This window comes from Aythya marila, assembly GCF_965140915.1.
Source record: "Aythya marila genome assembly, chromosome: 10".
NCBI classification, from domain to species: Eukaryota; Metazoa; Chordata; class Aves; order Anseriformes; family Anatidae; genus Aythya; species Aythya marila.
Genome location: NC_139051.1, coordinates 11,528,676 through 11,553,659, shown reverse-complemented (window position 1 = coordinate 11,553,659; position 24,984 = coordinate 11,528,676). Strand labels below are relative to the sequence as shown.

At 41.4% G+C, this 24,984-nt stretch overlaps 1 protein-coding gene across 3 annotated transcripts in view; it reads right to left on the bottom strand.

Moving 5' to 3' along the window:
• The window catches only part of KBTBD12 (kelch repeat and BTB domain containing 12), a 49,285-nt gene that overhangs the window by 20,242 nt on the left and 4,059 nt on the right, over nucleotides 1–24,984 (bottom strand). Inside the window, exons 1-6 of one of the 3 annotated variants that reach the window (XM_082767855.1) lie at nucleotides 13,687–13,746; nucleotides 8,215–8,317; nucleotides 7,314–7,374; nucleotides 4,850–5,986; nucleotides 3,616–3,886; nucleotides 527–677 (exon numbers count right to left, since the gene is read on the bottom strand). In XM_082767855.1, the coding sequence (XP_082623981.1) occupies nucleotides 527–677; nucleotides 3,616–3,886; nucleotides 4,850–5,919 (1,492 nt within the window). In that variant the 5' untranslated portion in view covers nucleotides 5,920–5,986; nucleotides 7,314–7,374; nucleotides 8,215–8,317; nucleotides 13,687–13,746. Of the gene's footprint in view, nucleotides 1–526; nucleotides 678–3,615; nucleotides 3,887–4,849; nucleotides 5,987–7,313; nucleotides 7,375–8,214; nucleotides 8,318–13,686; nucleotides 13,797–24,984 lie in introns of those variants that run through there. The other 2 variants (XM_082767854.1, XM_082767856.1) reach the window with 2 other exon arrangements.

Here is a 24,984-nt window from a genome sequence, read left to right as displayed (position 1 = left end):
ACAAAGTGAAAGATACAGGCTTTCCAAAAAATGCACTGCATTGTGTTGGATGGAAGAACGTGATTTACTGAATTTCATCAGAATCCACAAATAATGTTGGTTTTGTCCAGGACATCCATATTCTCTTTTTCCCTGCGCCTTTCCTTCATGACACTAGGGCATGTTACTTAGCTTCCTACTGTTCACCTGTGAAATGATGCTAACAAGGTTTCTCTACCCATCTTTTAAAACTCATTATTATTTATAGCACACACCAGTAGTCCAAAGAAAAACAGTTTAAAAAGCAAAGTATCTTTGTTATATTAATCCAGAGCACTAAACATTCACCTAATTTAATCTACATGAATTAAGGAAGGAAGAAATTATGTGGGGAAAAAATAGATCCTGAAAATAACTATCCATTCAGTCCAACATACGTTGTCCTACAGTACCTAGCAAAGGGTGAGATATTTCACTTCACAGAAGCAAATTGCTGGAAAAAAGACAAAGTCATGGTGCTATCTGTTAAAAATCTGTTTCCTCTTACCCAGGACATAAATCTCACTGTTGACCACGGCAGCGCTGAAGCGGTATTTGGAGTACTTCATTGGTGCGCGCTCTGTCCATTTGTCTTGGCATGGGTCGTACTGAAACGTTCTGTTACTTAATCGATCCGGCTCATCATCAGGCAGATCCATCTGTATGAAATATGACAGCCATATAATAATACAACATTTGGAGCCCTCCGCACATGCCTGCATGCAATTAATCACAGCAGACAGCGGAGCAGATAAATAACATAAACACATCAATTATAGCTGCGAAGTGATGCACACACACCATGGCTTAACAGCATCCATGACTTGTGGCTGGGAGTGCATTGTAGAAGGCAAATGAATAAGAGAGCATTTATATTCTGTAGCAGTAAAGATGGGGATTTGTATAATAACAGTACATTCATGGGCCCAGTTCTGGCAGAATGAACCTCTTTTGCAAGGCTGCTGTGAAGTCCTAATGATGGTAAAAAGGAAAACCTTGCTATAAAATATTTTTTATCCCTTCTAAAGGTTGAATTTCTGCTTCCACTGTTATTCAGACTATACTGTGAGTCCCAGTGAGGTACTTAGCTGACTGTGCTCGGGCCTATTTATATACAAAACTTAGCCTCAAGTCATATGTACATTTATTTAGTCAGCCTAGCCAGAGTAAAGTTGTTCGACTGCGGTAACTTCTCCTTCAATACTTTTAATGACAAGCTCCTAACACCCTGCTATACTTTTGCTGCCACAATATTCTTTTTATACTCACTCCTACTCATCTTGTTCTTCCTAATCTTCTTCTCCCTTCTCTCCCCCTCTGGTATAACACAGGAAGCTCAGATTATGTTTTATGGGTACAGCACTTTGGATGTAAGCTGTAGGCTGTGTGGAGAGGATTCTGAAATATTTCAGGATGAAAGGTTTCACTTGGAGAGAAGGAGAAGGAAAGAGCTACTCTCCATACTCATAAAGTTGGCATACGTGTTCTTGCTTTGCTTGCTATTTTACTTTCCAAAAAGACCTTTACAGCACTGATATAATGGACAAAATATTAGAAAACAAATTAAATTTAGACAGATATATAACCTCTCAGTTACTGCATTCAAGTGCCTGGGAGAATGCTTTTTCTCCATGATAGGTGTGAAATACTGATTTATTCACTGAGAGGGGGGTAACTGCATATTTTCAATACAGAATAAGCATGCACTTAAGAGCAGACACCATCTGACATGCTTTAAATTCACATCCTACTTCATTTTCTTTGTGGTGGTGTGCACATGAACCACCTCAGAGCACATGCTGTGCTCTTCATGCACAGAAAACATGACATCCAGTACCCCTACTCTCTGTCTCATGGGACTGAATCCTTCCTTTCAGACTTCTACCAGTGCTTGCTTCCAATTTAAGAGCCTCCAGCTACCCCAGCTCGATCCCCTTGCATTTCAGTGAGGACAGACCTGTGCTGAAATGGAGCAATGCTGCAGCGAGTCAAGCTCTTGCCTTCCCAAGCTGTCCCTTCATGTCCTGGCTTGACTTTGTCTTGTATTGTTCCCCTTGCAAAGTCTGAGTGGGAAGGGAACATGTATTTATCTGTGTCCCGTAATGGACACACACATTGACAGCACTCCATCAGTGCTGTGTGGTTAGTGTTTGTTAGGGACTGACGGAACATTCAGTGCTGCCTGAGCACAAAGGCAGCTCCTTGCCCGCAGTGCAGCTGGGGCAGCCGCATCCACCACCACCCGCCTGGCAGGTGAGAGCAAGGAGATGATGGATACCATAGGGATAAGCACCCTCTGCAGCACTGAAAAAGGACGAAGCTGGTTGTCTGACTTCTACATTTATTTTGTTACACCTTATATTTGCAGTTTTTTGGTTTGTTTGTTTTCTATGGACAGATTTTTTCTACAGTATGTTCTCACAATTCATTTCTTTAAATAGCAAGGTATCCTTGTTCAGCCATTTTAGCATCAGAAATGCTCTCTGATCTTTCTGTTGCCTTCTTTGGGGACTTCTGCACTCAAATTATCCAAAGAGGTGGAAATCCTGTTTGCTGCATAAATCTTGCTTAAGCACTTCAACCAGCAAAGTATTTCAAGGGATCACAAACTATCGAGATGTGATGACAGACTGAAAATATTGTAGCTGGTAATAATGATTACAGGTGTTCTACATCATTGTCAAGTAAATGTGGGGCTCTTTCTTGAATACCCAAAATTAAACTGCACTGAGCAGTAAATAAGAATAGGCTACAGTCTTAAAAAAGATCTTTTCACACTGGGAGCAAGTAGAGAGAGTGAGCACTGTTTCTGACATCCATCTGCCTCATGACATAATTCTGTATATTCACTGTACTACTGAAAATGGTAGTTGTGGTCTTGTTGAAAATTCCCATTAAAACTTCACATGGCCAAGCAATGCAACTGACACCAAAAAATGGACTGATTACAGGAATCTCTTTTCCAGAGAATGTTTCACCTTTTCATTTAAAATGTGATAAAAAATAAATGAATGAACATTAATCAAGAAAGTTTCCTGAGAGATTGAGGTGAAATTTAAATTTCAGATGTAAATCAGTTTAGCTGTGTATATGTTTTCTGAAGATGGGGCTCAGTTAAAAGTCTCTGTGTTATTTAAACACCATTATTTACTGATACTTTTAAAATTTAGAGAACAGTATATAAGGAGAAGAAAGGCTGAAATTAATCCATTTTTCATAGCCTATGATGACAAATTATACCAAATAAATATCATCCTAATTATTTCAAATTTTCGCAAAAATTAGGTGTTTAACCTAGTAGTTATTTAAACTATGTTCAACTCATATCAACCCAAAAGATATATTTTAAACTTGCTCACTGTGCACACCTCCATGAAAGAACTGCCCATCCTGAAGTTATCTGTGATGAGGATGGCTCAATATGGATATTTTTACCCTTTACCCTGTTTTGTTTTCCTACAAAATATATGGAAAGAACGCGAGTGATTTATTCTTCTCCTATGCAAGAAGCACCATAAAATTACACATCATATAAAGGAAACATAGTTCTGCTCATTATTACATAAAGAAAGCAACATAACAGGCACTTCTCTTAACCTGTGGTGTCCAGCCACCCAGCACGTACAGCTTATTCTTCATTGTCACCACCACATGGCAGGCTAATGGTACTGGCAGAGGTGCTGTGCTTCTCCAGGTACCTTTCTCCATGGAATATTTCTCCACACAGTTGGTGACCTGGTATTGATTTTTCATTTTCATTTGCCCTCCAATTACATAGAGATCATTATGGACAGTACCCAATGCATAGAGTTCACGGAGCTGAGCGCTGCACAGGCTGTGCCAAAACTGGTTTCCTCTCTGGTGGTATCTGTAGGGAAATCCAAAGCTGTAAATGCCCTGGCTCATCGATGTCCCACCAGCTTGTTTCAAATGTTATCCCCTTCAACCTCCAAAGTTTATTTAGTGTTATGATTACAAGAGGAGCTTTCTCCTTCACAGACATGTTATAGAACTGAGACCAATATTTGCAAGATCAAGCATCTTTAGTATTAGGGATCCTAATTTTACGCATCTTTTGAAAGATATTTGACCTTAATTAAGGTAAGAAGTCCCTTATTTCTGCATGTGTTGTTCAGTCACCATTTCCATTGAAGTTGATGGGAAGAGTGAGAGTTCAACACTGCTGAAAATAAGGCCACTTTGTCTATCTTGGTAGGGATTTTTTTCCTTAAATTTAGATACCTATGTTTGAAAATGTTATTTTTTAATTTTGTCTTTAATCCAGAAAAGCACTTGTTTTCTTTAAAATGGGCTAACCTGAAAAAGACATGAGTAAAATAGAATGAACTTTAAATTATTGATTATCTTTTCATCTCTGAGCTTTCATTGATATGGCATTTTTAGAGAAGAGTGTTATTTTCAGCTTACTGGACTCTTTGGGACTTTTGCTTGACTCATTTACCCCCACTAATGACCATGAAAAGAAAATCCTAGGAAAATGTTGAGATTTAAGTTGGAGAATATAAGATCCATGTACATTGAAGAAGGATTTAATCAGGCCTATTTACACAGAGATGCCACTGCAGTAAACCCTCCTCCTTCCAGGAGAAAAAGCATGAAGACTTGGTTGCACATATATAATTCCTTGTACTGTGAAGATCAGTTGTGACAAATTGCTTAAAGTAGCCAAAATCTCTGGGAAAACTTTCAGGTAATGAACATTTTGTCTAATGGTCTTTTCTTGATCTCAGAAACATCAACTTGATATAAAGGAAATTTATATCAAGGGATATATTATATATAGGGAAATTCTCTGACAGAGGGTACACACCTATAAATTTCGATGTTCCTGTTTTTTTGTCTAGACATTTTGGATGCGCTGGCCTCTCCTGCCACAATAATATCATTATTCTCAGTGACAACACCAGTGCAAACACTTCCTAAACCCTCTCCATACTTTGGAGAGGAAATGAAATAAGTCTTTTTTGTTGCAGGAGCATAACAAAAGCTGGCATCTGCGTAGCTCCCATGCCTTGACCTAATGCCAAGGGAATTGTTGCCGATGCAGAGTAAGAGATCAGTCGTCTCCATGCCATATCGCAGGCTGAGAGAAGGTTGGCTGACTAGCTTGATGGTTTTCAGCGCTTCCTCAAACATATCATTGCATTCTGAATTGCACAGGATCATGGTGTTCCTTTTGCGGGCTTCCATGAGAAAGGATGGGCTGACAAGCACCAGTCTCACTTGTTTCAGGAGCTCAATAAGGTACTCTACCCGTGACTTTCTGCTGTGGTTTACCCATCTAATGACAAGGTCCAGAATGCTCTCCTCCCTGGAAACATTCAGGTCATCTGATTTTATGAGAGACAACAGCTGCTGGACTTCAATCTCTAATATTTCTTCTTGTAAGCTCACCTCAGCAAAGTGCTGATACAGGTATTTCTTCGCCTGATCACATAAATCTTCTGCCCCAATGTGATTTGCGAAGTAGTAGATGCCCACACAGTTGGAAGCGTCCATGTGGTCCATCATGTACTTCTGACACACATTGCAAACCTCTTCCATCTGCATGAAATACGCAGCCAGGGCAACAGTCTGCACGTTCTGGTTAGTGAGGTGCAAATCCGCGCTGTACATGTAGTGGAGTATCACAGACACGCTCTCTGCAGAGATGTCATACAGCACCACTTCTCTTTGTGTGCATTCAGCCAAGCCACAGGTAAACATGGCTTTGAAATAAGGACTGAAGGCAGCCAGGACCACCTTATGGCAGGGGAATTTCTCACCTTCTGCAACTAGCACCACATCAACTATCTCTGTTGATTCCTTCATTCTCTTTACTTGTTCCAACAAAGTCAAGCTATGGTGCTGCTTTCTCTTCTCCTCAGTCTTACGATCCATGGTTGATCTCAAAAGTCTCTTTTTTTTTAAATCTCCTTGGAATCCAGGACCTTCATTGGGAACGTTTCTAGAGTTAGAGGAATAGCACTGTGATTCAACAAATTCTTGGGCAAATGAATATTGCTGTTCATATCTAAAGATGTCATTCTGTGGTGTATGACATAAATCAGTAATATACAAGAGTAAGTTAAATTATGGTAAAAATTCATGCTCAAGATCTCCAGGACAAAAATAAATAAATAAATAATCAGTACTCCAAATTATCTTTAATATTCAATATTCCCTCTCCCCACCCCTCAGTCTCTCGGATATTCAAGCTTTTGTGTATTCTCACACGCACCTGACAGAAATTAGCCCACTGGTTAGATGCTGCAAGTACCTTACATTTTCATCATCCCCCTTAGGTTCAACAGGAGAATGAAGCAGTGCCTCTTCAGTTTAGCTACTCTCAAATCAGGAGTTTTGCCTGAACTGAGACTTTAAGAAAGGCTTTTACAAGACTAGGAAGCCAGAACTTTAGACTTTTCTCATACTTTTTACAGTCATCTACATTGCTGCAAAGTGGGTGGGAAATAAAGCCACTGTAGTGCAACCCAGTTCACTGGAGTTTTACAGGGGCAGAATGGTTTTGATTCAAATGCCCGGTGTTTACATCCCTACAAAGCTGCCTCATTGCTCTCTGCTTTACTGGTAGCTTCCTCCCCAGGCTTAAAGACAAGAAAGAACCTTGGTCAAGAAGGTGTTGTGGGCAGAGAGCTTCCACACCTGAAATATGGGAGAATAATGGGCAGGAAGCCATTTGATCTAAATAAATAGCCAAGTTGGTTACTCTTTCACCTCAAGGTGTAGGTCACTGGTTTTTACAGAGTTGCTACTGGCTTGCTTTGGGATAAATAAAGGATCAGTAAACAGGGACCAGCTTTCCAGCTGTTCTCCTGTCTTTCAGTGGGATGCTGAAGTGCTATGTGTTCACTGAGTTTGGGTTTCACTTACTGTAACCTCAAATGGGATTTTAATTGGATTATAATTATTTACATACTCCCTCTATTTTTATTTACTGGGGAAAACAGAAGGAAGTTCATGGTCCCATTTCTGTCGGGGATTTGGGGCCCTTTAGTGAACCTCATGAGCTTTCAGATTAGCTGGCTGCAGTGGTAAAGCTGTCAATGGGAGAATAATGCTTACCCATCACTTCAGGGATAGCAGTCCTTAGCAGTTTTTGTCTCTAATGTGGTAATGAGACAGTTCTGTTGCAGAAATGCATTAAGGAATCATGTCATGAATCACTGCCCCACAGACATGTCCTAAAGCCATGGTATAACCATGTTTGAAACACATTTGTAACATGGTATGAATCGCTTAATAGGACCACTCAAACGAGTAACATTCCTCACCAGCTTAAATGTTTGCAGGATCAGGATCGTGTACGACAGGTTGAACTCGCTTTCTCAAATCCTGAAAACACAAAGATTAGTCTCAGTTTTATTAAAGATATATGCATTCAACATAAAAAATAATTATATGAAATTCTTTGAAATCTACCTCTCAAGCAGTCCCGTTTTTTCCTACAGATCTAGTTATTATAGTTATTTTCCAAGTGAAAAGGAAATCTGCAGCTATATTATCAATCTCAGACCTAGTCTTTTAGATGTTGAGTTGTTTTTGGAAGTAGTGATCATTCTGTTTTATCAAATTAAATAGATTACTCACTTTGAATGCTAAATTAAAAGCCAGGCATGCTTAACAACTAACATTTCCTTGATTTTATCTTTTCTTTCCATATTCCAAATTTGGAACTAGAAGCAACACATCTGAGAAATGAATCTGGGTTATTACCAGACTTTAAAAAATGGTTTTGGAAGACAAAATACAAACTTTATGGTTTGAATGTGGGCCAAGCTCTAAGCTCTTCTTATTATATTCTTTAAAATCAATCAAAGACAATAAGTTTAGTACAAAAATAGAGTGATGGTACCTCCAAAATGTAGAATGTGTTTTGTTTTACAGTCAATAGAAGCTTTTTCTGAAACAGAAACTGTTCTATTTTTAATCCTTTGTGGTAACCAGATGACCAATTTGTTGTTTTCCCCTCTTGCTGTTTTATTATTTTGCAGTGTTTTATTTTCACTGTATTTTGATAAGGAAACTACACTGTGTCTCAAAGATCACATGTCATGAGCACACATATCTCAAGCTAATGAGCTGTAGTGTTTTAACCAGGGTATCAATTCTATAACTCAATTGAAGAGTTAACTACAGACAAGACTCCAATCACATTTAGCAATCTGAACTAACCAAGCTTTTTCCTCCAAACTGATCAAGTTCTCTTCTTTCTCTTTTGTGATGCCATAACTTCACACATCCTCCAGCTTCTCTGTAATGGACAAAATGTGCATTTCTAATGTGAAGAACAAGGAAGATGATTAATCATCACCATCTTTTCCAGACTTTTATACATATCAGGAAGAAGCAGCAGCGTGTAGAACTGAGTTAAAATTTCACTTCCTTTGCTGGTCAACTTTAAATTTTCTTTTACCATTAATTTAGTTTTCTTAAGAGCAACACTGTCTTTGATTACACGGTTTAGCAGATTTATGACTTTTATTTATGTGCTCATTTAACAGTGATTTGGATATCTAGCACAACATGCTTACAGCCTTTTTCTCCTCACTTCCTCCAATAAGGCATCAGCAAAAGGAGTCTTTAAGCACAGGGTAGCTCACACCATTCATGTACGACTTCAGGCACAGCTTACGTAAGGCAGAAAGCCTACATCCATCACCAGGTGACTGTGGGCATTGCACCTGGTGCGGGGTGCTCTCCTCTACCGCCCATGAAGCTGCTGGAGGGAGCAGAGCCCAAGCATCCTCCCCCTGCAGCCTGTGTGTGGTTGTTGGTGTGCCTCCTCTCTCCCGGGGCTGACCCGTGCCCACCACCTCCTCCCTGGGCGGAGTGCTGCAAGGAGCCTCCACCCTGAGGAAACTGGAGCTAAAAGGTTAAAAAGAAACCAGGATTAAAACCCAGGGGTGAAATCCTTTCATTAACCACAATTTCATCCCCCTGCATTAGCTGCAAACTTGTCACTCCCTTCCTGGCTTTTAGCAGTGTTTAGGTGAGGTCACTGGAAAGATATTAATATTCTCCCGTATATCACTGGAAAGACTATTAAAGGGTAATAATGAAACGGTGCTGCTTTGCTTTCCCCTCTGGGTTACAGAGCAAAGAGATGGTACATTGATATTAAAAGAAAGGATAAATGTGATACAAATATAATTTGCAGTGAAACACTATACTGAGATTGTGCCAGAGGCTGGGTTGTCATTATAACAACCCCAGTGCAAGGCTCAGATCCTTTGTAATGTCACCAGGAGCTAAAAACAGAGTTATTGCCTTCTTCGGAGTTTTTGGATATTTCTTTCTTCTATTTTGAAAAATGGATTCAGGTGCAAATCTTCATTTAATGTTACTTTACTTCAGAGCCATGCTGTTAATTTTCCTCCACTTCTGGCTGCTACTTTTATTTTAATGTTAGTCTAATATCACCTTTTTTTTTTTTTTTTTTTACCTTTATATCATGAACCTTATAAAGAGCCATATATAATTTTATGCAGGAGCTACAGCATGCGTTTTGCCAGGCAGTAGGGTGCTGCATGAGCAGTTTAAAACATAAATAAGTACACTGCTGTGAGCTCTGCTCTACAGCTTTTATGAGGCCATCAGACTATAAATAAACGCTGTCCTCGATTCTCAGTTACACTGCAGCCTCTTTGAACTGCCCCAGTGCAAGGGGACTGTAAACCAGATGGAAGCGTCTCATCAGGAATTTCCCTTAACCTCTGGGAAAAAAAAAAAAAAAAAAGCTACCTTGTAATTAGAGACATTATTTTGTCTGTGGTTTGGTCTGGGACATAGATTTTCCTCGCCTCTCCCTCTGTGCCCAGGAATCTGTTTGTCCCCATGCCGTGGCAGGAGGGTGGGAGCTGCGGGACCCAGCCCAGGAGAGGTCACAGCGCCCGGCATGGGGCACTCCCGCCTCCTCCTCTTCCTCCTTGCCTTTTTTCATTATTTTCCACTTTAATGAGGCTGCCCTGTCTTCAGCCTGCCTCCCTTCAGGTGCTGAGCGGATCAGAGTTCAGTCACATCAAAGAACCGGTGCCTCTGCCTATGAATTATTTGTGCTTCCTTTGTTATCGGTGAGCCGGGAAGCAAATCTGCTAATTGTGTGCATTATGACATTTGGCTGACAGCCACAGCCAGGCAGAAATCAACACCCAGATGATAATCATGTTATAATCTGGGTGTTTAATTGTGAAGGCTGTGCTGGCATTTAAGATTGAGATTTTGAACCACACAAAAGACCTCCCAGTACTCAGGAAGAGCAAATAATAACGCTAATCTTGATACAGGGAAAATATATAAAAAGAATAAGCCACTGAAAGGAGGATTCTGGGGAATTATAAACCAACTCGCCTATTTCTGATACCTGGAAAGATACCGGAAGAAATTGAATTATAAATTCAGAGGGCAATAAGGTGATAAAAGCAGCTATAGCACCTATTTATCAGGAGCAAATTATGTCAGTCCAATCTTATTTTCTTCATTTATTTTTTTTTAGTGATAATAGAGAATTAATTAGATACTTTGTCTTGAGTGAAGTTACTGATACGATCCCACATGATATCATTAGAAACAAATTGTGATTAAATCCACTGACTAAATCAATGCAAGTTAGATGCCCAACTGGCTGAAAAAGCACATTTAAATAATCGTTATCGGTGGTCAAACTGGGAAATGTTGCAAGAGAGCTGTCCTGAAAAGGTCTCTCACAGTTTCAGGAAACACTTATTACTTGCTTTGACTTATATATTATTTCTTCAATGATTTCCATCCATTCTGGCCAGATAAAAATATAGGAACTTGTAGAAGAGCATTTAAGTGCGAAAAGATCCAATTCTTTTTATAGAACTTTGTCTATATTTTTTGAGAGCGTATACAGGTACATATTTCTTAATAAACGTTTCCCTGTGACAATTAGGCATACAGTGTTTAGAGGCATCTCGTACACCACCATAACTACCATCAGCCAGGATACCTTCTCTGAAGTTTTCAGTATTCTACTAGTCGCTAGTTGCCTAGAGATTTAGGATTTCCATGTTTTCAAAGGCATCCAAGGAATTTAAAAGTCCAAGTCCCATTTAAGCTCAGTGTAATTTCGTAACTAAAGCATCTGCATCATTTTTAATGGGAGAACTTCAGCCCAAACTTGCTTGAAAATGTTTGCCAGATGACGTGATCTCCTTCCCACTGATAACAGAAAAATAACTCTCCTTGCTCAGCCCTGTCCATCTCCCAGGATCAGCCCTATAGCAAGTGTGTTTCAGATAATCTGATCTGATTTATTGCTGGAAGGGAAAAAGGAACTGTAAGGGTTTGAAACCGTGAGCACTGCAGATCAAATCATGCCATTGGCCTTCATGAGATGAAGTATGGCAGTACTCCTGAGAGAGATTTTAACTATTTTTCTCCTTCAGACCCTGTGGCACCTTATTTATTTTCACATCCCATCTGATACAGAGGAGCCTGAGCCAAGGCCATCAGAAGTCGTATGATAGCCAAGCACGAGCCAGCTCCTGCTGAAGAATTCAGTGCTGGGCATGCCCGCAAGAGCTTTCCTAGCAGGTTACAGTGTGCAAGTGCTGCAGGTGGGAGCTCTCAGTGCAGAAAAGCTGCTGATTTCAGAGCAGCAAAGACGGACAGTTGAGCAAGGGTTGTGTTCCCATGGGTGTGTGCCTGTGCTCTGTAGGCATCCCACTGTCAGCAGACTTGAAGTCATCTCTGTTCACATTGCCACATCTGACACAACTTGGCCTTTTCTCAGTAGTTTATATCTTTTCTTCCTCATTTTGATGCTCTTCATTTAAAATAAAAATAAAATGTGACTTAAGTGTCACCAGGCTAGAAGAGGCTGGACACTGAGCAATGAGATTTTAGGCAGCCTGCAAAGCTTCTGATACTCTTTGGGAGTGGGTTTGACCATCGGAGACCTGAAGATGCTTTGATCAACTTTCAAAGTGCTTGTGTAGTTTATGGTTCTAGAAGGATTTGTCAGTTTGAGCTCTGTTTACTGCCAAGACAGAGGCCTAGATGTGGGATTGGATTAATATTGATCCTATCTTAGCAAATACTAGGCTTTTTTTTTCCTTAAGCCATTATAGATTCATATAAAAATAATAATCAAAGAATCTGAAAATGAAAGACCCAATGGGCCATCTTTTCAAATATACCTTCACCTGGCCTTAATTTTCATCTGATTCTAAGCTCAGTGAAGTCAGTCAAAAGAATCCCATGATCCAAGTAGAAAATGGATGTGGCTCTGTCCACAAACAACTCCCTACAAACAAACCCCAGCCTGAGGCAATTATGTGCATTAATTGCACAAGAAGAATAGAAACTAAATACATACATATAGGGCCCTTTCCTTTTAGGAGTTTGTATGAGCAGATCATTTTCTTACACATCAAAACTAATTGAAATGGCACAGTGCTCGTTCACAGAAGGAGGATGCACAAGCTTTTTACGCATCCAATGATAGAGGTCAGCAGGAGGGAAATGTATTTCTAAAATATATTTTATTAGCTCTTTCAGGAGCCTGGCAAAGGTCTTAGAAGTTTCACTTTGATTTATTCTAACCGTACTGGAGAGTATAGGAAAGGCTTACTTTCTGGAACAATTACATCATACTGTGCTTTTATGATTGGACTGTATTACAATTAAAAGAAACATTTTAACCATGTAGTGCAGACTAAACTCTATCTGTATTTTTACAGCAGAAAAATTGTGAACTGTAATCGCCAATATTTACATAAAATTCCAAAGTATGTGTCTGTTTGGTTAGCAAATACTAGCATGTGAAACCTTAGTATCCCTGTCACTGAATAGTGAAATTAAAATAAATTATGTGTTGTAAACCCTTAAAACTTGACGTCAGCACTGCTTTATTTACTGTTCAAACCCAGCCTTTCCCATAAATTTCTCTAGTTTCAGTTTCAGTCACTACCAAGCCAGTATCTGGGTACATCCTTTCCCACAGAAAATAAAGTTCACAGCAAACCCATGGGAAGAAGGGAGCAACAGACCCAAAATGGCCCCTGGACTCACACATATCTGATATGTGCTAAATCTGCAGTCCCCTCTGAAACCTCATATGAAACATTTTCAACTTCTTGTTGTAAGGATAAATCCCAGACACATATAAACATGGTGATAGGAGAGGTAGGACCTTCTCCACGCTTCCTGCTGGAAGCAAGGGCAGATGCCTGCAGTATTCTGGGGGCACAGAGCACCCCAGACACAGACCAGGATCCCTGCATCCTATTTCCACCCTGCTGGCAAACCCCTTCTAGCTGCAAGCACACCCCATGTTGATTGTGGGCTCCCATCCTAACTTTGTTTGTATTTAATCTCTTGTGTTTCCTTTTTGAACTGGATGGCAGGTGTAAAATACTTTGAGACAGACAGTAAGCAATGGGTCCTACATCCTCCCTGCCACACAACTGCCTGCAGCAGACCCTGCATTTCTGTGCAGAGGCTCCATCACTTGACATTCTCATGTGTTTCCCCAGCCCTACACCCAGACACTCCTGCCCACAGAGTGCCCACGCACCCAGCAGCCCAAAGCAGCCCTGGCATTGCCATGGTGCCCACCCTGCTCAGCATCGAGCTTCCTTCTCCATCCTGCTCTGAGCTGGGGAAAGATTTAACACGTACCTTTCTGACGCCGGCAGCGGCAGGTGTCTGAGGCTGCGTGGGCGAAACAGGGCTCAAAAGGGAGGGAAACAAATCGCACATAGCAGCAGGGCTGCTGGTGCACCGCGAGGTGCTGGGGCTATGAATAGACCGAGCTGGGCTCCTGGCTGGGACATGGAGCTGCTCAAATGTCATGTGCAGGGGCATGCAGGGACTCAGCCGACTGGCACTGATGCTGCTCTCCTGCCCCTGTGCTGGCTGGATGGCTGCTGGCCAGACTCAGCAATCCCAGACTGAGGGGTCCTTGTGCAATGGCACAGCGCCTGCCCTGCCTCAGGGGCAGAAGATGATGGTGAAGACCAGGTGGTGGATGTGGACCTGTCCCATTCTCCCAGCCTTCCCTGGAGGAAAACACACAGAGAGGGGCTTTGCCATTACTGAGAGAGGGCAGGATTCCTCCCAGACCTAGATCCTTACTTGGATCTAGGCAATTTTTTACCCATAATATGGAAAGTTTAAATTCCCTCCTCATATATACCTGGGATCCATCTGTCAAAGATTTGGCTCTTTGTACTCTCAGTGCAGGTTGAGAGAAGAAACCTGTCCCTTCACATTGCTGATGCTGCAGACATGGAGGCTCCTGCAGGCCTGGTAGCCCTGCTCTGTTCCTCTCTTCTCCTGATCCTCCTTGTTGTTGCATGCTGTCCCCATCCCCACACCAGGCACACCGCTGTGCCACAGCTGATCGTGGTGCAGGGAGCAGTGCCAGCACAGGCAACGGCCAGGGTGACTCCAAGTTCACTGCTGAATTTGGGGTACCAAATTACTAGCTCACCCCATTTAAGCCACACTCAAAATCAAGGCCACTATCTCTACAGCTGGGATTTTTCCCAAACTTTCTTCTCCTCGTTAAGAGCTGGAATTGCTTGTAAAATGTCACTTTTCAAGGGAAGTAAGTATTTCTTTCTACAAAGGCTGACAGCTTTTGGAGAAAGGATTCCTGACTGCGTAGAAGTGTTATCTGCATATTTTTAATCAGACGTAAGGCCCGAGTGTCTTCTTGTTTATGCTGATGTAAATCAGAAACAGACCCACCAAATTGGTCCAGAATAATGGGGCTGCGCTGATTTACATCAGCTGCAGATCTCTTCTGATAGTGTTGTACTCCGTAAATTAAAGGGGAATCAAGAGGGCCATAATAAACTATTTATATCTCCATATGTTTAAGCAAAGATGGAAAAAAGATTAAGCAAAAATTAGGGTTATAAAATTGATTGATGTTGAGCCTATACTTTTAGTTGAGAAAGACATTAAGGGGTTTTCAGAATGTTCTTTTTTAAATGGCATTAATTTATTTATTCACTGAACTAATTGGTTGATTGATCATAATAGCTTCTGAGAAAATTGAAAATGAAATGTATTTCCTTATCTAGATTTTTAGTCTGATGGTTTTATTATAGGGCTTTTTCAAAAGCAGTGAGAGGAGTGTTCAGTAATGTTCAATTGTTAAGAGCAATTAGTTTGTTTTAGGGTGAAAATTAAGATATACATTGTTTTAAAAAGCCTATTTCACATAAATTGTTTACAAAACAAAGGAAAAAATCAACATGATTAAAGTTTACTCATGTCAGAAAACTCAATAGATCAGATTACAAAGATATATACTGCCTAAACTCCCAGATTGTTCTTATTAAATGTTCAGCTTTATCTTAGAAATAAAAATGCCCAATCTGATACTATAGTTTTCACAGAAGCCAGGGTGGAACAGTGAACTGATGAAATGCCACAGCTATGATAAAAATGAACCATATCCCCTAAATTGCATTGTTCTCCTGTTAGGTGGAACAATTTATAGCACCGCGACGGTTAACATGGAACATATATGTAATAAATTTTATTTATACGAAACCACTCTGCTACCATAATAATAACGATGTTTCTTTTATGAGTACATTTCTTCAGTTAATGTAATGAGCCTGCTTCACAAAAACGCTAACTAGCACTTTTGAAGACAAATTCCTTTTTATTGTTCACAAAACTTTGAACATTCCTCTTGTTAATTCCCTGAATTAATGGGCAGCCCTGAGCCAGCCTGGGACCCTCTGCTGCCAGGAGCAATTTCTGACTGCACAAGTGGAGTAACGCAGCGGTGAATCAGGCTTGGGCTAGGTCTGATGGAAATAGAAGCTTTCTCTGCTGTAAGCCAACCCCGTTTCCACCTTCTTCATGTAATTAAGTCACAATCCCTTTGTTCTAATATCATTATCTGTTGTCATGGTGATTTTGATTTACAAAAATGAATGGCTGAGAAGTGGGCGAAGACAAAAGTTTTGCTGAACGAGGTTAAGCTAATGGCAAATGGAAAATATCTGTGGCAATACAACAAACTCATGATCTTTTAACAGCAAATTTTAAAACAATGATAAGAAGTAGGTGTGAGAGACATTTGATGTGACTATATCGGTGTTTTGGAAATATATGTTGAACTTAACGTCTTAGAACAAGTTTTGCGTGGCACCAGCCGTGCCATACCTTCTGGAGCTGCATGAACAAAGAAATCCCATTCTGAATCTCAACATCCTGTAATTAACCTACTGGAAAAACACTGCCTTGCTAGGCAAAAGTCCCGCCAGTTTCCAAGGGTGTGCTTTGATTTTGGGAACAGATACATGGCCTTTACAGCTCATCCAAAAGGAGAAAACCTGTTTTGATGGGTAATTATGTGGTGTGCATGCAAATTGTCCATAGGCAAGGCTGCATCGTGGCTAGCAGCGTGTGGGCACACAAGACACAGTCAATTAGAGCGGAGCTTTAGAAGAGATCTACATCAGCTTGGTTAAACTTGGGGCACCATTTTCCTTTGTTGTGACTGAAATGCTGCAACCAACGCATGGAGCTGAGCTTATCTCCTCTTTCTCTCTCGCCATGGTTCTGTAATTTTGCCCTGGCTCTGCTGACAAATGCATACAGATGCTTCATTAACCAGTGGTGCAAAACCATTCCCTTGCACATGGCTCTGTGCCTGTAGGTGCTCCCCAGCACAGCCATTTCTCCACACCCCCAGGTGCCTCAGCCCTGCGCTTGTGTCAGGCACATGGGCACAAGGCTGGGGAGGGTCAGTGCCAAGCAAAATGGAAAAATGTCGGCATTGAGCCAGCAACCCCCCCTGGTGAGGCAGTAAGAACCTCTATATTGCTCCAACATTTACATTTGTTCCTAGAATTGGTTGGGAATGGCCAATTTCTTGTTTCTAGGACTTAATCCTCTCTGTCCTGGTGCAGAGTATATTTTCTTTTCCCGGAGTGTAAGACAGCCTCTGACTCAGTGACTGGTATCTTGCTTTACTTTCAGCACACGAGTAGTCCTGCGATGTCAGCTCATCCACTTGTGCCAGCCGTGCACTGAGTGCCTGCAGGCTGGCCATGGCACCTCAAGGACACAGCTGCTGCCTCCTCCCGGCGGGCAAGGAGGGCTCCAAAATCCTCCCTTATGGGAGAGGAGCTGGGGTGCATTCAGGTCCTGATCACCGTGCTGAACCTCATTTCACAAGGTGCTGTGCAAGTGGAGGTTGTTTTGTGTGCCTTCTGCTACAGCTAGTTATGGTGTGTTGGTTATCATATCCATATACACCATGTCAGTTTGAATACATATATACAGGGAAAACAGAGAGATTTACTTGACCAGAGAATCCATTTTAATCCTATTATCTCTTTTTTTCAGTCCAAACACAACACTGATTTCTTTTTTCCTTAGGACGAGTGCTGACCTTTAGAGCAGAGCAAGGGCAACCCTGGGCTCGCCTGTGTCCACCAGCCCAGGGAGCAGCACCCCTGCAGTCCCTCTGAATTGAAAGCTCTTCCTGGCTCTGTCAACCTGAATCCCAGGTTGCCTCACGGATAATGTGGCATGCCAGCCACCCGCTGCTTTCTCATTTAAATAAATGAGAAAGTTGAGGCTAAATTAACACTCCAGCGGAGGTAATAAGGGCCGACTCAGCAGCTGCCGTGATGTATGCAAATTGCAGTTTCACACATTAGGAGCTAGATGTTGCTTAATTTGTAGGCCTTTCTGTCGCCTAAATGAAAGAGCCTTCGACAAATTTAGGCAACCTTAAAAAATAAAAGGCCACAGAAAGCCCCTGAATTGAATTGCTCACCAGTGCTCCTGCACCTACAGTCTTTCTTGTGGGGCTTCCCTCCTGATCCCCCGACAAGCAGTTATTGCTGAGTTACACTGCACTGCCTGATGCCTTCAGGCAAATAGCTGCTGATTTTCAGAGCAGCCTGACTGAGAATGCACTGCCAGCCCTTTGGTAGAAACAGAAAGATTATTATTTATTTTTTTTTTCAGTGGTGCCACAGTCCGGGAGCTTAACATCCACTGGGTTTCTTTCTCTGGAAATGAAGCTGTAGCAGTGCAAAGGAAAACCCCTGATAGCAGCCATTTAATCAGACAGAAGGAATGGGCTGATAGGAGAGAATTTGTTCTTCTTTTAGATCTGTAGAGATGGGAACACAGATGCAAAGAAGCATGTAACTGGATGGGGGTTGTGGAAATGCTGTTCTGTACATTAGTTTATAGGCTTTTAGTGTCGCTAAGAAAATTATGGACATAACCATGTTAGGGTCAAAAAGAAGAATTCTAAATGGAGATAAAAATTGAAACTCAGGAAGGGAACTGCATACCCAGAATAGCAGGACATGAAGCCATTGTGGCCACACAGAGTAGAAAAAAATAACTGTAATGTTTGTCAGGCTTACACGTCCTGTAAGAAGAAATAAAATACTAAAAACCTTGTAAGTAAGAATTTAGCTGGTTCAGAAATGCCACAGCCACAGGATATGTGGCTAAAAAATGCTCCCAACTCACCAGATTGTTCCCAGCTTTTATTCAGGAATGCAGGGGTTTCATTCTAAAATAAATCCCATTCAGATGATTCAGCTTTTTCCTGTCTTTTTTGCTCTCCTGACCTGCACGGTCAATCCTTAAGAGCTATTGCCACAGGGCTTTGAATTCCTTCAGAGGAAATGCTCCTTCCTCCATCTGGTCACCAGTTCCTTCGTGCTCTCAGCCCCTGCTCCTGGATGCCACTTTCTTAGCCTTCGCTCATCCCTTTCATAGCCTGGAGATACCGTGGTGACTCCCAGCATGCCTTTAGCAAAGAAATAACAGGAACTTGTCCTGTGTTGAAATGAACTGTGACATGAAAATGCAAGTGAAAAAGCACCAGCGGCCATGTGGGCAAGAAACACTCAGTTTGGAACCAAAGCTCAGGGTCTGAGGGCAGCTCCCAGTTCCCCGATATGAGCACACACCCAGGCTGGAGGGGAGCTGGGCACACACCTCCTCCCACCACCCTTACACCTGCACCAGGAAGGAAACCAGAGACACATGGGGGAAAAAGAGCTGCAGACTGCCCTGGTCTGAGCTACAGGGGACAAGCATTGAGGGAAAAACCCTGAAGAGCCTCCATCCTGCTGTCCAGATGTAGTCCCGGCAGAGCTGCGTGCTTTATTGCTCAGGACACAAAGTGGGACCATGGTTCTGACTGCTGTGACTTTATCACTTGGTAAAAGCCCCTGCAGATCTCTTGGCCTTTGTCCCTCATCGCTGAACCAAGATGATGATGGAGCTTTCCTACCAGTCGGAGAGATTAATTCATTGAGCTGCAGGGCTCATGTGCCAATAGCGCAAATTAAGACAACATATGTAAGTTTGCGTATTCCAATAAATTCTGCATTTGCTTCAGCCCCATACCTAATGCACAATTATGCCACAAAAAATGCATGAAAATGTGTTCCTAAGCAGCAGTTATGGCAAATGAATTACCAACATATGAAGGAAAGTATGCATGGCTTTTCTGACAAACAGAGGCAATAACTCTGAGAGAAGTGGACTTCTCCTGTCATAGGCATGAGACATTTGTCCCTAACGTGGCCCAAAGATGCTGCTGCTACTTGGATGTCCACTCCTCAACATTCATCTGGAGGTGGCTCCTCTCTCCCATTCCCACATGATGAAAGTACGTGCCAGAGGTGGACAGCCCAAAGTGTCCATCTGTCCATGGGTGTTGTGTTGATGGGGGGACAGCTGGCCGCAGGGGGAGCAGGAATAATGGACCACCTCGCAGAGCCTTGTCCTCAGCAAGAGGCACACATCCTGGCTCAGGCCAGGAACCACGCATCCTCATTCCCTCTGTAGTCTGAGTCACCAGACTGTAGCCTTTTGTGTTCAGCTGTGAGGGATCTCATGAATTTGGAGGTAAGAACTTGGGAAGATCTGTAATACTGTCACCTGTATAATTACCCATCTGCAGCTGCCCATAAACATGCAGCTTATTTGCTACTGAACATAGTGGTTAGTTCCAGAGCAGCAGTACATCACAGAAAAAGAACAGGAATTAGGATCCTTCAAAAAAGTGAAATTTCTTCTGTCCACAAAAAACGATGAAGAAATGTAGCATCTTCCAAGTAACACCCCATGTGGCACCTTTCCAAACCTCTTTCCATATGCTCCTAAGTGTCGAAAGCCCAAATGTTCCATGTCTTGCTGCCAAATTCTCTGGCTTGCTCCCAACAGCTCTTACAATACAGTTGGGTATTGTCTAGTATGAAGAAAAAAAAATTACCTCAGATTGATAATTAAAAATATATTTGATCATCATATAGATATGAATGGCCAAGGGGTTCAGTGTTGAATGAATCATTCATGTTGACAGATCGCAAAGCAGCAGCAGGATATATTTCTAATCTTACTGAAGTTGCCCCGAAATCCCAGTTTGTTGCAGAACATATTGCTGGAGAACCTTGAAACTGGAGGGCAAAAGTGAAAACAGAAGAGCCACGGCAGAGACTTGCCTGAAGAGGGAGACCTTGGACTCAGGCTGCTATCACTGGCTTGGTTTCACCTTGTCACATTTCAGACCGAGTCCCACAGCATCAAAGGTTGGAAGTTTATTCTTGTTTTAAACTGCTGTAACTACGTGACTGCAGGAGCTCAGGTGCTGGGTATGGATCTCAGGATGGGACTCAGGACACGTGCCTTGCCCAGCATGTCTCATAAAGGCATCATGGCACAGGTGTGGCTCAAGTGCTAAATGTTGTGGCTTTCCTTCTGCTGTCCTCTTCCTCAAAATGTTCCAAGGTTTTGGAATGAAGGTGTTTAATGCATGTGCCTTCATACAGAAGCCGAGTGCTTCCTTCCTGCCTGGAAGGGTAGGATCTCCAAACCTTAGATTTCTACAAAAGGAAGTTACTGTAACTCCAGAGAAGATTAAGTAATGTACCAAGAAAATTCAACAAGCAAAATCAATACAGGTGCTGGTGTCAAAGCAGACTGCTGGGAACTATAAGATTCCTATGTACAGGAGTTCAGGGAACCCTGCTGATAGGTCTGCATAGGGGATTTGCACTGATATTACCAGCCCACAGCCACTGCAGATGCTTGGGACTCCAAAGCACAAACAAAACTAAGAGAAACAAACAAGAGAATCAAAGGTTGTATCCAAGATATTACAAATATCTTGTGCCGGGGGAAGCAGGCTGAGGACTGGGGGAAGAACACCGAAATACGGTAGCTTTGGATGTTATTACCAGCACATGCTGTAACTTTGCAATACAATCAAATAGGCAGGCTGTTAAAGGCCTGGAGGATTGAAGATGTCCATCTCCAAAGCACATGAGGCTCTGGTACCAATCTTTTGCTGTCTTGAGATACAATATTGTATGAAATACTTCAGGTGCTTATGGATGTTCTATCCTCTTTTTTACTGTATTGCTTCTCATTTGACATCCTCTTTCCCAAAGCGTGCTTCTGGGTTAATCTTCGTATGCATCAGTTCTGCCTAGGAGGAAAACCAATGAGCATGTTTTCCTGCACTAGGAGCTGTAAAGTAATTTGTAGCAGATACTGTAAAAATCAAATAACTGAGAGGGAACAATTAAGAACCAGATGCAAACAATAGTGAACGTGGTGTTTACTACAGAATAAGTTACATGTGAATTTGTGGTATTGAGTTGCAACACTGAGCACAACAGGGCCTTGGTTTTTTGTCTGCTTGGTGCTACCGCAGTGCATGTACATGAGAATAGTGCCAGGAGTGAGCTGTGTGTTTGGTGGAAGGTTGTTGTAGGACACTATGCAGTTCCTGTACCAGGAAAGCAGAATAAATGCTAGAGTTCCCCTGGTTGTTCCATACCATAATGCTGACAACTCCTCTGATATGCTCTTTGCTTGATGGATATTCTTCACTTTCTCCAGTACTACTTCTGATTTACATCAGGGTGAGCAAGAGCAGAATCAGGCCTCCAGTTAAATAACTAATGCAGCTGTTTTGCTGAACCAGCTTCCTGGCTGGGAATGAATCCAGTCAGCTGTGGATAACAAAACCCAGTAATAGAGATTTCAAAGATTTCATACATTATTTTTTTTTTTTTAATATTTGCAGAGTTACTTTTCTTACAAAATCTGTTAGGCAGATGTTAGGAAGTAATTACTGTACATGAATCAGAAAGAAAATGCACATCTTACACAGCCTTACGTTGACTGTGTGTGAGTGGCCAGAGTAGAGAAACCAAGGATAAATGAGAAAATATACATACATACATATATATATATAAAATACATGGGCAGAATCTGCCAGAATTTGCCATGGGGTTATAAGGAAGAAATAACACAAAGCAAACTCTTCTCATCATCCATAAGTTCAATGTATATCCAAAACAATAAGCCTGCTACCTTCTCTGGCAACAGCCAAAACTCACGATTTGTGGATGGAAGATGAATTTAGCCCTGACTAAGCAGGTACATTTCCTATCAACACCAAAGAGCCCTTCAGCCAATTACACCAGTAATCAATGTGTTGGACAGAACTGAAACATTTCTACCTATGCTTTTGTGCTCACACATCCCAAAGCATCCTTAGCTTACTGAGCACATAGATGTAACTAAGAGTGATCATGAGCTAAAACTCTTGCCTTCATGTATAAAGTTTTTGTAATTTTACCCCTGAAATAGAGAAAAACTTCAAACAGTGGTGGCAGCAGTAATAACACCCAAGACATTAGCATAGAAAGCAAAATTGGAGGGAACACTTTGCCCTGAAGAATGCAGTTGTCCAGACATGTGTCCCGTGATATTGTCCAGGGCACAGTATTCCCTGTACTTGTAAATCTAGGGAATCCTTAATGACTGAAAAGTTACTGCTTGAGTTGTTCCTGGGGCTCTGATGCTGTATTTTGAGATGAGGTTGGAAATAGTAATTGTATAATTGGGTAAACAAAATTGGAAGCCATTAAGAATGGATTCAGCCCTTGGCTTACCTCCAGTATTGAGCCCTATTTGTCTCTGTTCTGATTTCTCCCTTGCAAAATAAAAATATCCTTCCTTTTGAAACCACTTCGAAATCTCAGGTACAATGCACCAAATTAGAGTTAAATAATATATCTCAATAAGTAATAATAAAACCACCATGTCTTCCATGACATTTTCCACACTAGTAGTTAATGCAATTCATAAACGAGGCTGATAAATTTACCCTTACCTTTCAGTGTGGCTGGAGCAACCGAGGCCAAGGTAGGACATGACCCACCTGTACCACCACAGCTGCCTTACGATGCCTTTTAGGAGCATAACACATACCTCTATGTTGTGCTGATACTCACACATAAAATCAGTTGCATTCAAAAAATAAATTTCATATCAATTATTATGGCCCTATAAAATTCCATCTCAATATTTACAAATCTATACACTACAAAAAAGAAATGTTAGAAGAGAAGCCTTAAAATTGCAAACCCGCCAGGACATTTAATATTTCAAATCTAAATTACAACATAAAACCTAACTTTGAAAAATGCTATGAAAGCACCAGGGTTGGGTGCTTTTTTAAAACAACATTTGTCATAAAAAAGATCTTGAACATTTGGGTTGCCAAGGCAGAAACAAGCACCACAGACACATTTACCCTTATGGGGATTCATCAAGGTTGTGCAGTGCAGCTGTTGTCTTAGTAAAAGAAAGTATCGGCCCCTGGCTGGAAGAAACAGAAACATAATTATGTTATGATGAGCTGGAAAACATGCAAAGAAAAATTGGAATGCAAAGCATGATAAATGATGCTTTGTCAATTGCAAAGCAGCAAGAAAACCAGGCGGCACAATAATAACTCTTCTCCAGTCAGTGCTTCCAGTTTGGCTACCAAAATAAAGCACCACTCTAACCACGACAGAATAGCTGTAGCTTTTTGCTGTATTATTTTGTCCTGATACAATGATGTTGGGTTGGTAAAGTGGAATACGCAGCCATCATTTGTCATGGAAATGAGAAAAGGAATGGGCAGGTACTTCTCAAAATTGAGAATGTAATTCCAGCAGTAGAAAAAATATAAGATTATTTTAGAGCTGATTTTTATGCATATTAAAATTCAAAGTTAAGAGTATTCTCCTTTAGGACACCTTTTAATGATATTTTCTGTCATAAAACCCTGGTCCTATAGAGGTGACCAACGCTGTATCAGCAGTAACATGGCTACATGCAGTAAAATAGGAAATGCCATCCCGTAGCAGACTCGTTAATCTCTCTGTCCTCACCGTGACAAGGACAGGATTTCCCTTCAAGTGTTGCAGCAGTGTGCTTGTCTAGGGTATCAGACACTGGAGTTTATTCTCCTGATGTGTGTAAATCCAGAGGGAAAATGAGTAATTGTGTTTCTTTACAGGAAACTTTTATTTAGAAATCACCACCGGGCCAGAGAGATAAAAAGGGATATATGTTTTAAGTAAACCCTCTAATGATAAAGTGAAAAAATGATTAAAAAAAAAAAAAAAAAAAAAAAGCTTTAAATCTCACCCACACTAATTAGGGAGCCGGATTTGTTAGGGTTAGCGTGTCCAGGGGCTCCAGAGGAGCTGTTGCTGTGCCCTCTAGTGCCGGCGAGCTGCACTCCTCGCTGCAACGCCTGCACAGCCCCGGACTTCAGCACTGGGAAATCCAAGCAGGGAGCTCTTATCTGCAGCACCTACCCAGGCCCTTTCCCTTGGGGCACTGCTGAGGTTACACGAGAATTTAAAAAACGAGCAAACAAACAAAAAATCATATTTATACTCAAGCAGAGATTTGCTAGAATAACTCTGGCAATTTTCCCTCTACAGACAAAACTTTAGGGTGAGTTTCACCCTTTCATTTTGAATTTGCTACCTTTGGAGGATGCCTGTTAATTTTTTTCTTACTAAGAATGTCTCAGAATCTGGTATTAATATTCTTGGTGGGTTTTGTTTGTTTGTTTTTTAATTAAAAAATCAACAAATCAACCACCAAACA